This window comes from Agelaius tricolor, unplaced genomic scaffold, assembly GCF_023055355.1.
Source record: "Agelaius tricolor isolate 1412-34295 unplaced genomic scaffold, bAgeTri1.0.p SCAF_7, whole genome shotgun sequence".
NCBI lineage: Eukaryota > Metazoa > Chordata > Aves > Passeriformes > Icteridae > Agelaius > Agelaius tricolor.
The window spans coordinates 24,769,133-24,782,234 of NW_027269267.1; the positions used below are offsets into that span (position 1 = coordinate 24,769,133).

The window sequence follows — 13,102 nt, forward strand, 5'->3', positions numbered from 1 at the left end:
TGCACTTTGTGGCTTTTATGGACATTCCAGCAGCCACAGGATGATCCTACTGCTGCAAGAAAGAGAACTGCTCTTTTCCATTCAAGCCACTTTCAGAGGAAGGCACTCACCACAGTGAGACAGGTTTTGCTCTTTAAAGGCCAAGGTGTACAAGCATGGTCCTTGAACCATCCCCAAAACATCAGGCAACCATGACAGTACCAGCCCCTTAGCGGCAGATGTGGCCAGAAGACTATAACACACATACATAACATAATATAGCATACCTATCCCAAGGCAGGACTTCACCTCAAATGAGTTTAAACATGAAAGACAGTGAGATCTTGTCTCCTACTTGCACCAGCAGGCCTTGCATCTGATCAAAGATATGTCACTCAGACACTCTTGAGCTTAAGCAAAGGAGTTCTCACCAAGAGAGCTGCAAAACAGACATCAAGCTTTTTATGAAGCTACTATTGGTGTCCCTGCCCCTCATTGCCACATTCCCTGTCGGGAGCCTGACCCATACCCATCACTTTCCTGGATGCAAGGAACACAGAAAAAGGGTGTCCTGTCAGGTGTGAGGGACATTCCTACTGACCAAGTCAGGCTACAGTGAGCCCGTGGTGTCTCAGACTGCAGCCCAGGTTCCCTACACACAAACCAGCAGCAGGAGATAACTCCAAACAGCATCAGGTTCCCACTCTCCTTGTACCAGCAGCAGTGACTACACAGCTTCTATAGGGCAAGCCTGTTCTCACTACATAGGCTGCCAGAAAGACTGCCACAATCTTCCACTCACTTTTAAAACTGGAATTAAAAATTGAGATGATTTCTGCTCCTAGTTATTTCCTCCAATACACAAACTTCACTTTTATAAAACCAACTGTTTTATACTGAAACAATATTTTAAATGATTCCATGATGTTTTAGGAATTAAAAGCAAAACAAGTATGTGCAGTGCAGTAAGATTTATTTACAGAAAGCATGTTTCCATTCAAAAGAGGGAAAAACTGATTTTTATGTAAACAACCAGAAAAAACCACTTCACCCCTAGAGAAAATAGGCACACAAGTACTTTACTTCTTTCATAAATAATGTATTTTATTGCATATGGCTATTAAGGAGAGCATCCATGAACAATACAGACTAAATACAATACACTACTCTAGTTCCATTTATTCTGGTCTCCAGCAGCATCACATTTATCCTTATATACAGCGTGTACATTGGAAGACACAGCAAGATAAGTTAAGTCTCTTGTCATATCACAATAGCAAGAAATATATTTAACATCTTGATATCCAGAAACAATACGTACCCAAAAAGAAAACACTGCTTAATAACTGTTAAGGTTATATAGCAAAAAATATTTTAAATTTAAGGTAAGTCAGGCAAAATGTACAAAGACCCAATATACATTGTGAAGTTTTAGCAAACATAACATTTATACATTTTGGTTCCATTCTGTAAACTAAATTAAGAATGTAAGTATTGCATATGCCTTTGTGAAATATACAGGATAGAGAATATTTTATTATTTTGTCAAGTTGTTTTTTTTTAAGTTGTTGTATGCAGTTTAGCCATTTGTTTTAGTGGCATGATTTCTTAATTGATTCAGAGGGATATTTGAAAATAGAGGCATTCAAAACACTGAATTCAGCAGGTACCACACTCAGTGCTGGTGGGGGGTGGAGAGGGGTCAGACAGAAAATGTCAAAGGTATGCAGGATTCTTTTAGTTCCAGACTTGAACAAGCAGCATTTTAGAATGTCTTAGAACCATTTATAGCATTAGTATTAGATAAAAACTCATCAGATCAGATATTTAAACTGATTTTAGATCTAACATTGTATTAACCTATGCATTGCTGTGATTTAAGACCCCAAAAATTACACTGAAAAATAAAGTGTGCCATGGAGTAGGGAAGGAATTAGTTTACATTCATCTTTGTCTTGTAATACAATCCTCAGTTCTAAAAATTCAGCATGTAAGCAGGAAGACTGCATTGCCGTTCGCTGTATTTGTAAGACATTGACTCTTGTCTTCCTCAGAAAAAAAAAAATCCCAAAAGAAGATAATGCATTGTCAAAAGTGAAGTACAGGGTCCACCAAGCACAATGATTAAAGAAAAAAAAAATGAAAGAGCCTCACATAACTCATAACTTAGTAATACTTACATGTCTATCAGAGCAGGCACTGGTGGGGTACCCTTAAAATGTACACAAACACTTCAAGCAAAGGAGAACTAAGGTGGCATGACATTCTGCTAGTCTGGTGCAACAGCTGTATGCACTTTTGTGACAGTTGCTGCCACACCACTCAGATTTTCAGGCCACTGGAAATGTGATGCAGTTAGCCTTGAAAAAAACTCAGGATAAGTGACTGCAATGGTTCTTCTTCCCTGTAGTAGTGCCTGCAGCTACAATGGTGCTTTCTTGGTAAAAGGCAAATATCAGGACTCTATAGATGGCAAGATAATACTGTGTTAACATTAGCTCTTGAATCTGCCTGATACCCATTATCATCCCTGCATTCCTAGCATGCTTATGTGGATTTTTGGTTACAAGAAATGCAGCTAAGAACAGTTAGCTGACAAAAGTGAGCTTGTAAATAGAAGAAAAGGCTTTTGCAATCTGAAGTACCTACATAAACACCTACATAGAGAGGATTAAACAAGTGTGTCAAAGGTACAGAGATACCCCTAATACAGGTTGATGTTTTTAACTTATGTTACTTCAGTTACACATTTTATACTTTTTAACTACTCTGAATCCTCTGTCCAAGTCTGATTCACAGAGTTTCATCCCATTTTAGACTTTTCAGTGCCCTGTTTAGGCTTTGTCTGAGAAGTAAACCCTGGGGCTAGTGATTCAAAACCCAGCAGCAGCAGCAGCTGTACAAGTTGCAAGTTCAGTAAGGCTGGCGACCGTTCTTGAGAGACTCAGCACAGAGATAAAGGAGTTCCTGTCGACACCAACTCTGCAAATCCGGCTTTACTTTGAACTGAGGTAGTACTGTCGTAGGCTTGAAATTATGCCAGTAAATACCAGATCTTGCTGCTTCAGCAGGTGTTACAGAATCCCCTAATATGCCAGAGAAGAAATACAGTTTGTCTTTGAAGAAAAAGAAAATGAAGGCATTGGCCATTAGTTAAAGAGGCCGGCAGAAAAGTTCCTATGATTTGAAGAGCATCTCCAACTTCTGTCGAAACAGCAGCAAAATGATAACACAGATGCCATGACAGGTAATGAGTTAGGCAGGTTGCCTTCCCTTCCTCCCAGATTTGTTGTATGGTTTAGCCCACAACAGTTATGCAACTGCTAGGACCAACACTAACAACAATAAAAAGTAAACGTTAAGCAGCTTCAGTTCCCAAAAACAGAAACCAAAAAAACAAATAAACAAAAAGGTATATGCCGAGCAGCTTCTTTGAATGTTGTACTCTGTTGTTTGAGGTCATGATGAGAAAACTAATTCCTTCACTCTGAAAAGAAAAATGAAAGAAAGTCAATCAAAACTGCAAAAATTCCTTCATATATGATACAGACAACACAAAAAATACCACAGAGAGATGATTCAGAATGGGTTTTCACGTTGAAAAAAAAAGCAGATGTTCAATAATTGCTTTCATATTTGTATACACCATAAGGGATTGCAAAGGCAATAAAGGGAGTATTCCCCAATCCAACACCACCCCCTATTTTTAAGAACCTTTCACCTAAGGCTCTTCAGGTCAGCAAACTGCAGGACACAAATTCTCCCCCACTCAAATTGCAACCATCACAATTTTTTGCATCAGTGGAAAGGAAAAGGGGTTGGAGAAAATAGGTACAAGCTTAACTCTTTTTTTTTTTAAACATAAGCAAAGGATAGAAAGAACCTTCTTTTAATTTAGTTATTTGATTTACTAAACAACTATTATTCCAGAAGTAAAAATATGAATAGGTATGTAAAAGGAAAGAGGCTTCTCCCAATTACTGACTACAAAGCTGCTTTAAACAGTCAAGGTGAATTATGCAGTGAAACAGAAACTGATTACAATGAGACCCATTCTATTTTAAAAAAATGCAGTTGACTCTTGTAGTGTTTCTTCACTGCAAAGAATTAATGGATAGCATGTGCCTACCACACAAAGGAACATTATTATTTATTAACTCACAGCATTAAAATGATTTGATAACATAGCCATTAAAAATCAAAATTTAATAGTTCTAGCAATTTTCTTTGTTGTATGTGGTCCCCAAGTTTACAAGTTAAATGAAAATTTTAGTTAGATGATGTATTACTAAAATTATGAGTTTTTCTAAAAACAAATTATTTGGAACATTTTGGGAACACTGTTACTTAGAAAAGTCTGTAGCTTTGACTGTATTGATACAGGAAGTCAGTATTCCTATATATTTTAATTCCTTTGGGACCACAGAACCAAAATAAATTAGATACAAAACATGGATGTCAAAGTAAGCCCAGCACTTATCAGTCCAAGTTTCAATCCATGTAAGGCTCTGATAAACCAATACAAAGCCTTTTCCCTCAAGTTTACACAAAAACAAAGGCTGACATATCTTGGGAACACACATAAGACTTGCTAAATTGCTTTGAATCTCTGACAGCTAAAGTTTACTCAAGGCATTAGTCCTGCTGGAGTCAACTGGAGCCACTATATGATCAAATACTTGGGATATTACTTGGGATTTTATTTCATGCCACATCTTGAGATGAATTAATAGCTTGCCAAGACCAAAAGGAAAGTGCCTCATTGTCCCCACCCACTGCCACCTACTTGATGCCCCTTTTCTGATCAGAAACTAAGTCAAATCTATCCGTCCAATCTTCAGTAAATGAGTTTTCATTGTTTGTTCTCAACGGGTGTTTTCAAGAACTGGCTTATGATGCATCTGGGGGGGAGCTCCAAATCTGCCAACACCATCCCAAAGGGCTGCATGGGTGAACATGGGGAAAGGATGGACAGCTCTTAGGTGGCAGCAGCAATTCCTCATTTGAGGAAGAAACACTGAACAAACCACTTTGTTCCCATTTTTGTCCAGGAAAGTACCACAGATGCATCATGTAGGCAAACAAGTGAGTGTTCAAAAGTACCTGCTAACTGTGTTATTGCTTTCCTCATTCAAATGGAAACCAACACAGCGACTAAATTTACATTCCCCAAAGTGAGAATGAAAGCCAAATAAACTATTTTTTAAAAAATTAAAAATCCTGATCTTCAGATAGAGAAATTGCTGGAAAACGCAAAGGATACAAACAAATATGGTCCCAGAAGTATGCCAGTGTAGGGCAGACATGAAGGAAGAGCAGCTGAGTACATCTGATATTGTTCTTACAGTACAGCAGGTACTCTCCAGGCAGAATTAAACTGGAGGAGGTGGAGTGGCTGATGCTTCAAAGCACTTCCATACTTAGCTGACATGGTTTTGTAGGCAGATGATAGGATTGTGGGCACAAGCCTAAAACCTTATGATGCAATAAACACATCATCCAATGAGTCTATAATGATGACCTATAACTCAAAAAAACACCTCAAACAAAGTCTTCAATAATAAAACTATTTCCTCCAACTTCAATAAACTTTGAATCATGTTTTGAATAAGCTTTGAATCAATAAAGGAAAAATAACTACTGTTACCACTTGACCAATGTAATAACAATGCCACCTTCAGAGGAAGCCTACTTGGAAAAAGAAAATTGCAAGTTCCATACCAAAGTAAAAATAAAACAACTAACTAAACAAAAAAAAATCTACATCATGTTCATCATGTTTATTTTTACCTCAATGATTACTATCTTTTATTTATTTCAAGCTTCATGTTAACCTTCCACTCACACAGCAAGTCATGACAGTACACACCATCTTTATACAGGAACTCAAAATTCCTACAGCACACAAACATATTCTTTGGTAGCTTCACTCCCCATGGGCATGCACTAATCAAAACACAAAGTCCAGCACTGTGTCAATACTGAGGTTTCCTCTTGGTTTTGAGTTTTTCTTAATAAAGCATCCATGATCACTGCTGAGTTTCCAAAACTACTTAAGTCATTTGATTCTACCAGTGCTTCTCAGAGAATAAATCACAGTATAAACACACACACAAACTGCTATGAAACTACCAAATACTCACAGACTTGCTAAATACACTGTGAAGAGAGTACAATGGTTAGTCAATTAAAAATCTACTCTGCCTATTAATTTTCAAAGTCAGTAAGCAGCAAAACTAATTTTTTTTTAATTTCTAAAAATAATTCTCATCTGCTAACAAGCACGCAGGCAGAAACAGTTATTCATGTGGCTTGTGGCAAAACATGTTGCTAGTTATTTGTAATCAGTAAATTTATTCCACTGGCAGTGTGACCGCCAGAGCACATCAGGCATTGGACACAGAACCCCCAGCTCTGCTGCAGGCTTCTGCCCTGACTCCAGGCAAATCACTCAGTGGCTTTATCCCTTTGTTCCTCCTCCCCATGTCATCTGCCAAATCGATTAAGGCTGTGATTCTGCTAACTAACTTTTCCTGGAAGAGCAATCCTATTGATACAACCAAGCTGGAGGCTAACATCACGTACATCTGCAAGCATCAGGCCAGGCCATTAGACAGCACAACCCAAGGAACTGAATCCCACTCACAGAGAGGTCTCTTTGGTACACCAGACACCTGAGAGTAGATGGATGACCCTGGATAAAGCTGCTGGCCACCCAGAAAGGGCCAGTGCAGCCTCCATCAGCAGGTTACACTGCCTTCCCAGCACTCAAGCTTCCACTGTCTGGCTGGGCTCCTGGCAGATTGGTCAAAGGCACCCCACAGGTTGAAGCCTGGTGCCTTGGCAGCACCATCCCCATGCCCACAGCAACCTGTGTCTGCAGGCAGAGTGGAGCAGAGGGAAGGAACAGGCCTGATGGAAATAAACCCCTGCTGAGCAGGCACTGACAGAAACCAGACGGGGTCTGAACCGCAGCCTCCAAGGGCTTCCTTACTGAGGCATCACAGGAGCCACACTCATCATAAGGTCACAAACTTGGCCAAGCACCCAAATGCAGATGCAGCCTGAATGCTACCTAGGGTACTACTGGGAAGCACACAGTGGGAACCAAATCCTGACCTGGCTCCAAGGCCCATTAAGCAATGCAATGAATACTGTACTTAACATCATAGGTAACCCTGCTAAAGATAACAGAACAACTCATGTGCTGAGCTAAGGCTCTCCAGAAGTAATTCCAGAGAACCCATGCTCCACTTAGCAGGACTACTCTTACCAAATAAAGCTGAGCACAGACACTTTCAGAGGAACAGGTTTCAATCAGAGCTTAAACATTCACTTTACCAACACTTTGCAGAAAAACATGAAGTAGTGTGCTCTGAAAGTTTACAAAGCTCACAAATAATATCCATCCAAAGTAAAATGTTTCCACATTTGATGAGAAAAACAAGTTAAACCATGAAATGAAAAATCAACATTATTTTTATTTTTTTAAACAAGTCATGGTTGATCGTAATTGAAACACGCTGCACGAAGCAACCAGGCTCTTTTGATATGTTATTCCACTAAGAAACAGTACATGATGTTGTTCAGATATGTCTCTTGTTTTATGAATTTAAAAATGCGAGCATCTGGTCAACACAGATTCTTCATGACAAATAATAAAAAAATCACTAAGTTTCTTTAGAGTGGTAAAGTAGGGATTCTGCATCCACAGTAACCTATATTAAAATGAGCTTGACAGTACTTTTAACTCTTGTGTCAAATGGTTAGAATAGTATCACTTTGAACTGCACTAATATAACCATGGGGAAAGATTAGCTTTTAAAGTGGGAAACAAACTGCTAGATTGTCTGGAAAAAAGATGTTGCATGTCAGTACCTGCAAATACCTTTTGGGTTTGTATGCCCAAGCATAATGTCAAGAGGTCAAAATCCTCATCTGCGCTCATGGACAAATCCCCCAGAATTTCTAATGAGCATCAATTTTCCACCAAAGGTACTAAAAACCAGAATTATTTGTATTTGATGCCATATATTTACATGATAAATAATTATTTTACCTATGATCTTGCATTGGAGTTTAAGCCGTTGAGTCTATAGCAGAAGTATAGATGACAATGTGGGCTATGCTCAGTTGACTTCAGAATTTGATATAATTTGTGTTTCATATAATTTTGTCAAGGTTCTTATAGATTTTGTAGTACTAATAACTAAACATTAAAATGTAATTATGTGGAGAATAAAACTATTAAACTTACAAATGTAATTGTAATGAATTTCTAGTGCTGGTCCAGAAATATATTTTCCATGTAAATTATAAATATAGGCACTTCTAATTTAAAATTAAGAAACTAGACATGCTCATTTTTCCCAGAATTAATTTAATACAGCTGTGATCATATCTCTTCATTTCACAGCTACAGCCAATGTCTACTTTTAAACAAGTTTGTATAGATGGGATTTAATCCCATGCTTAGGGATAAAATAAATTGGACAGAAACCCCTCAACATAGTACTATCTGAAATACGTTCAATTATCCTCTCCCTTGCCAGCTGCGTACACAATCATTCAAAAGCATTACATGAAATGAAACAAAATCAAGCAGCTTTCTCTGAGTAAACAAAATGCTAGACAACAAAAATGTTTAGTCCTTCTGCCCTTCCACTGGGAGCCTGTAAGAAGGATAGAAACACATACGCAGCAGCAGCAGATGTGGAAGATACACAGAAAAATTGCCACTGGAGAGATTTGTCTGTGGCAGCCAAAGAGCCACTCCACAGTACACACACAGCTTTTAGCCATGGTGGAACAACAAGTCATGCTCCTGGTTGATCACCATTATCCTACATGTGAAATTGCCTCCCACCTTACAACCATCACCCTCTTCCCGTATCAGTGCAGATTCACCCAACACTACAAGCATGGCCTCAGTGGGGCTGTTGGCTTGAATTCACAGCTCTGTTCACTACACCAAGGAGAAAGCACAGCTTCTCCCAGGTGCAGCCTGCCAGCAACGTGGGAACTCCAGCAATGCCACTTTGCACACAAAGTGTGGCTGGAAGTTACTTAAGAGACAGAATTCTTGCAAAACAACATGCTTACCTTCCAAGTGACGAAGAGCAAGGCTGGAAGGGATCAGTGACTAGCACACAACTACCTACCAACCCCATCTCTGAAGACACAACAGCAACTGAATCAACATGCCTGCCCCAAAAGCATATACTGGGCAATACTCAGCTAAATTCAACCAAACCGTGTGTACCTCTGCATTTCAGACCTACTCACCCTATGAGGAGTCAGCCATTCCAACTCCTCAGAGTCAAGGAAAAGAAACAGTGACTTAAGCAACAATTTTTCTGCCCTATTTTATATTGGGCTCTGACAAATAAGAGTTCTGAAAGGTCTCAAACTCTGTGAGGTATACAACTTGCTGTACCTTTTAGGAACAGAGATGATACCCTTTTACACACCTTTACAATTGCTGGGAAGTTTGCTCAGCTGGGAGGTCAAAGGCATATTTGTGCCTGTTCTAATTTATATCAGTAGTCATTAACAAGATCAACAAGTTTTGACAAGGAAGAAGAGCTCTTGTGAACCAGAGCTTGATATTCTCACACAACTGCCAACTGAAATGCCATCAAACTTAGTTGTCCTATTTCCAGCAGGTAACAGTGAGATGGGAAAAAAACCAAAACAGTACAATCAGACTTCTGGTTGAGATCCACAAGCGAGAGCTTGACTGCCATTCTAGGTAACATTGGACAAATACCGAAGTTCAAGAACTGCTCCTTAGCCACTAGGCTGAAAATACATGCCTGAAAACACAACATTAGAGTGTTCTCAAAGAGCTTAAAAGTATGCTTTTTCCCCTCTCTGACTTGGGAAAAAAAGTAATCTGTTCCACTGGTTAAATTGAAGAAATATTCACATTAAAAATTTAAATATTCATAGGAACTGGGATAAGGACTCATGTAAGTTGTGGGAACTCATGTTCAGTCTCTCTTTCCATTACAGTGGATATCTAATTATTCCATAAAAACAGCTGCAGTAAGAAAGAACAAAACAAGAGCACTCCACCCAACAATATATGGTTAAGACATGCCATAAGGTGGTGAAGGGGAAAAGAGGACTGAGATCTTTTTTCAGTCAGAAAGGTACTGGACACTGGTCAGTCCCAGGTAAGTGCTCTTGCTGCATAAATATTGTGGAGAGGGAACAGAAACACTACATCCAGGCACTCATTCAAAGACTAATCCCTGCCTCCATCACTGCCAAATGGGCTTAGGCACTCAGTATCAAAAGAGGCTTCAGATTTACAAGAGAATCCTAGAGGAAGACATTTATCTTCCAGAGAGCAGCATGTTTTAAAACACAGGGCTCTCCAGCTTTCACAGTCAACCCCCCTCCTCATCTGTAAACTGACCTTCAGGTGCCTTACCAAGGAGACAAACACCCCTGGCAGGACACACATTCACTTAGGCATCTCACCTGCCACCCAAACACACTGGATGCTCACACACTAAAGGGTAGCTGGCTACTGCAGCTTTTGGACTTTCAGGTTAGGAGACATGTCCAGAGGAATGCATCTTCTTGCAGAAGAGATACACAGGGAGAGAAGTGAGAGAAAAAGAAAGCAGGGAAAGCATAAAAGGAATGACCTGGCATGCACAGGAAGGCAACTTTTTCCCTACAGCTTTCTCTTCTTGCCACATCCCCACTTAAAACTCTTGAGCAACCTAAAGAAGGATAAATATTTTAAAGGATTGTTTTCCAATTTTGTCAATACTTTTCTAGAGATCTTTTATGGTCTCACCCTTGTCAATGTGAATCTGTCAGTAACAGAGGAGTGAGGAAGAGATGAAGCTAGGCAAGAAGTTTCATCATGTTCCATGATGAAAATACATCACCACTCCCTGAAACCATTTAGTGAAGTGAGCAATGCAACACAGAAGTGCTGCATTGAAGCAGGTTACACTCTCCCCTAATCCAGTTTCCTCTCTCTGACAGTGGGTCAAAAGCAGCTGCATACAAAATCCAAGATTTGGATTTTGCAAATGGAGGTACTACCCAAAGTTCTCTTTACTTTCTAATGATTTACCTATAAGGACAAGCCAGACTGTTAAAGACCATGAGCCAAGCTCTTCTAAACTTCTTTGGTACTGTAGACTATCAGCATTTGGCACAGTGCATACTTTCTGAAAGCCAGAATCACAAATTCAGCAGGGTGCCCCAACCCTGTTGATTTCAACACCTTCACATTTTTCAGCCTTAATACTTATCACTTTATTGAGTCTTCTCAAAAGCAGCCACTCTAACACAATCCCCCAGCAGACATTTCCCTCTATTCCTTCAACAAACAGTCTCAGTAACCAAACCAAAATGATGTCTCAAAGAATGGTACTTGGAATTGTTATTTACAAATTTTCTTCTATTCTCCTTTGCAGGAAATACTTTGCTAAAAATTACAGAAAAGAATTTTAAAATAGTTTTATGTTGCATTTTAAAAACAAATATGGGCATCTGTAACTTCTTACTCTGACTTTAATCCAGAGATGAATTAGCATTTCTTTCTGTAGTTGACAAGGATTTCATTGCATAAAGAAGTTGGTATTATATTAAGACATGAAAGGAAAAGATGTATTTTTGTCATACGGAAATGATAAATATCATCTACATATCACTCACAGATGCTAACTAATACTTTGTTGGAAAGCAGAGGCAAAAAGCTTAGTGAGCTGTTTAGAAAAGTAATTTAGGTGGTTAAATCTTCTGAGAACACAAGTTTTGAAACTGGACACTGGTCAGAAAATAATTTGTGAAAGCAGAAAGCATATAATTATGTCCTCTTTCTGACCCATATTTTACTTTCTTTCTCAAGCAAGAAACACAGATTATACTGAATTAATGCAATTGTAGCCAGCTCCACTGGATGCACCTTAAATCCTCCTCATCTAATAGTTTACTGCAAAGAAAGTGAAGGAAAGGGAAGCCCAGAATGATTTGCTCTGCAAGACAAAGCAGATACTAAAGCTCTGCATTTTTAAGAAAGGCAAGGTGAATGCAAAGCACCAAGTTTACCCACCCTCAGGAACAAGAATATGTGAGACATGCAATCAATCTCAGTTCAGAAAACAGCACTTATTCCATTATTTTTTCAGCCACGAGACTGCAGTAGAAAATACTACCTCCCTCAAGAAGAAACAAGCAAAAAAAACCAAAAAAAACCCCCAATCTGTTAAAGTATGAAAAATACTATGCTCTCAGAGCAGTGTGCTTTCACAGCACTTTTCTCAAAGCTTCAAAGGGATTTCTTTAAAAAGATCCAAAAAATTCGTGTCAATTACTTGCAACATTACTAGTTCCAGTGCAAGATACACTTTTGTCTGTAATAAGAGCTCTCAGTAAGTATTTACAGAAACAGAGGTGTACTCGACTGTTTCACCAGGTTTTTCCTCCTCTCCCAAGTGCTCTTACACAGGTGTCCTATTTGTTTTATGGCTCCCTGTATTTGCTGCCAGAAAATATATTTATAAGCAACCAATTATTACACTCAATTTTCTAAGAAAGGCTCACTAGTACCAATATAGCATTTTTTAAAAATACATTTTACTTACAGCAATATGTCTGATCACACAACTATACAACTGACACTCACATCTTTTTGAAATTTTATTATGCTGCCAGGACTGTTTCTATAAAACAGATTAAAACCCATCTTTGTCACTTAAGATGGAATACTTTAGAGATTGGCTCTAGTCCCACGATGCTTAGCAGAGAATTCCCCATAATTTCAGGGAGACTTTCCAGCACATCAAGACCTGCATGCATTTTCTCCTACTGCCAACACTCCAGCTCTTTAAAGCTGCTTAGGACATCTGTAATAGGTGCAATGAACACCCCAGGATATCATAGTAAGGAACTATGATTTCCTGTAGGATATAATGCAGTAGCTGAGATTTTATAAAGCTATGATGCTGTTCTAGAACAACAGAAAGATCACAGGCACTGCCAGAAGAAATGCTTTACAGAACACCAGTATTTCCCCCCAAGGCATCTGCACCTTTAAAGCCCAAGTTTGCCTGCAAGTGCCAAAGCCCTGATACTGTTGCATAAATCACATATT

At 38.9% G+C, this 13,102-nt stretch overlaps 1 protein-coding gene across 1 annotated transcript in view; it reads right to left on the reverse strand.

Annotated features, from left to right (window-relative positions):
* Positions 1-1,057: 1,057 nt before the first annotated feature.
* The window catches only part of IRS2 (insulin receptor substrate 2), a 28,923-nt gene continuing 16,878 nt past the window's right edge, over positions 1,058-13,102 (reverse strand). Inside the window, exon 2 of the mRNA XM_071430596.1 lies at positions 1,058-3,466. Coding sequence (XP_071286697.1) covers positions 3,462-3,466 — 5 coding nt within the window. The 3' untranslated portion in view covers positions 1,058-3,461. The remainder of the gene's footprint in view (positions 3,467-13,102) is intronic.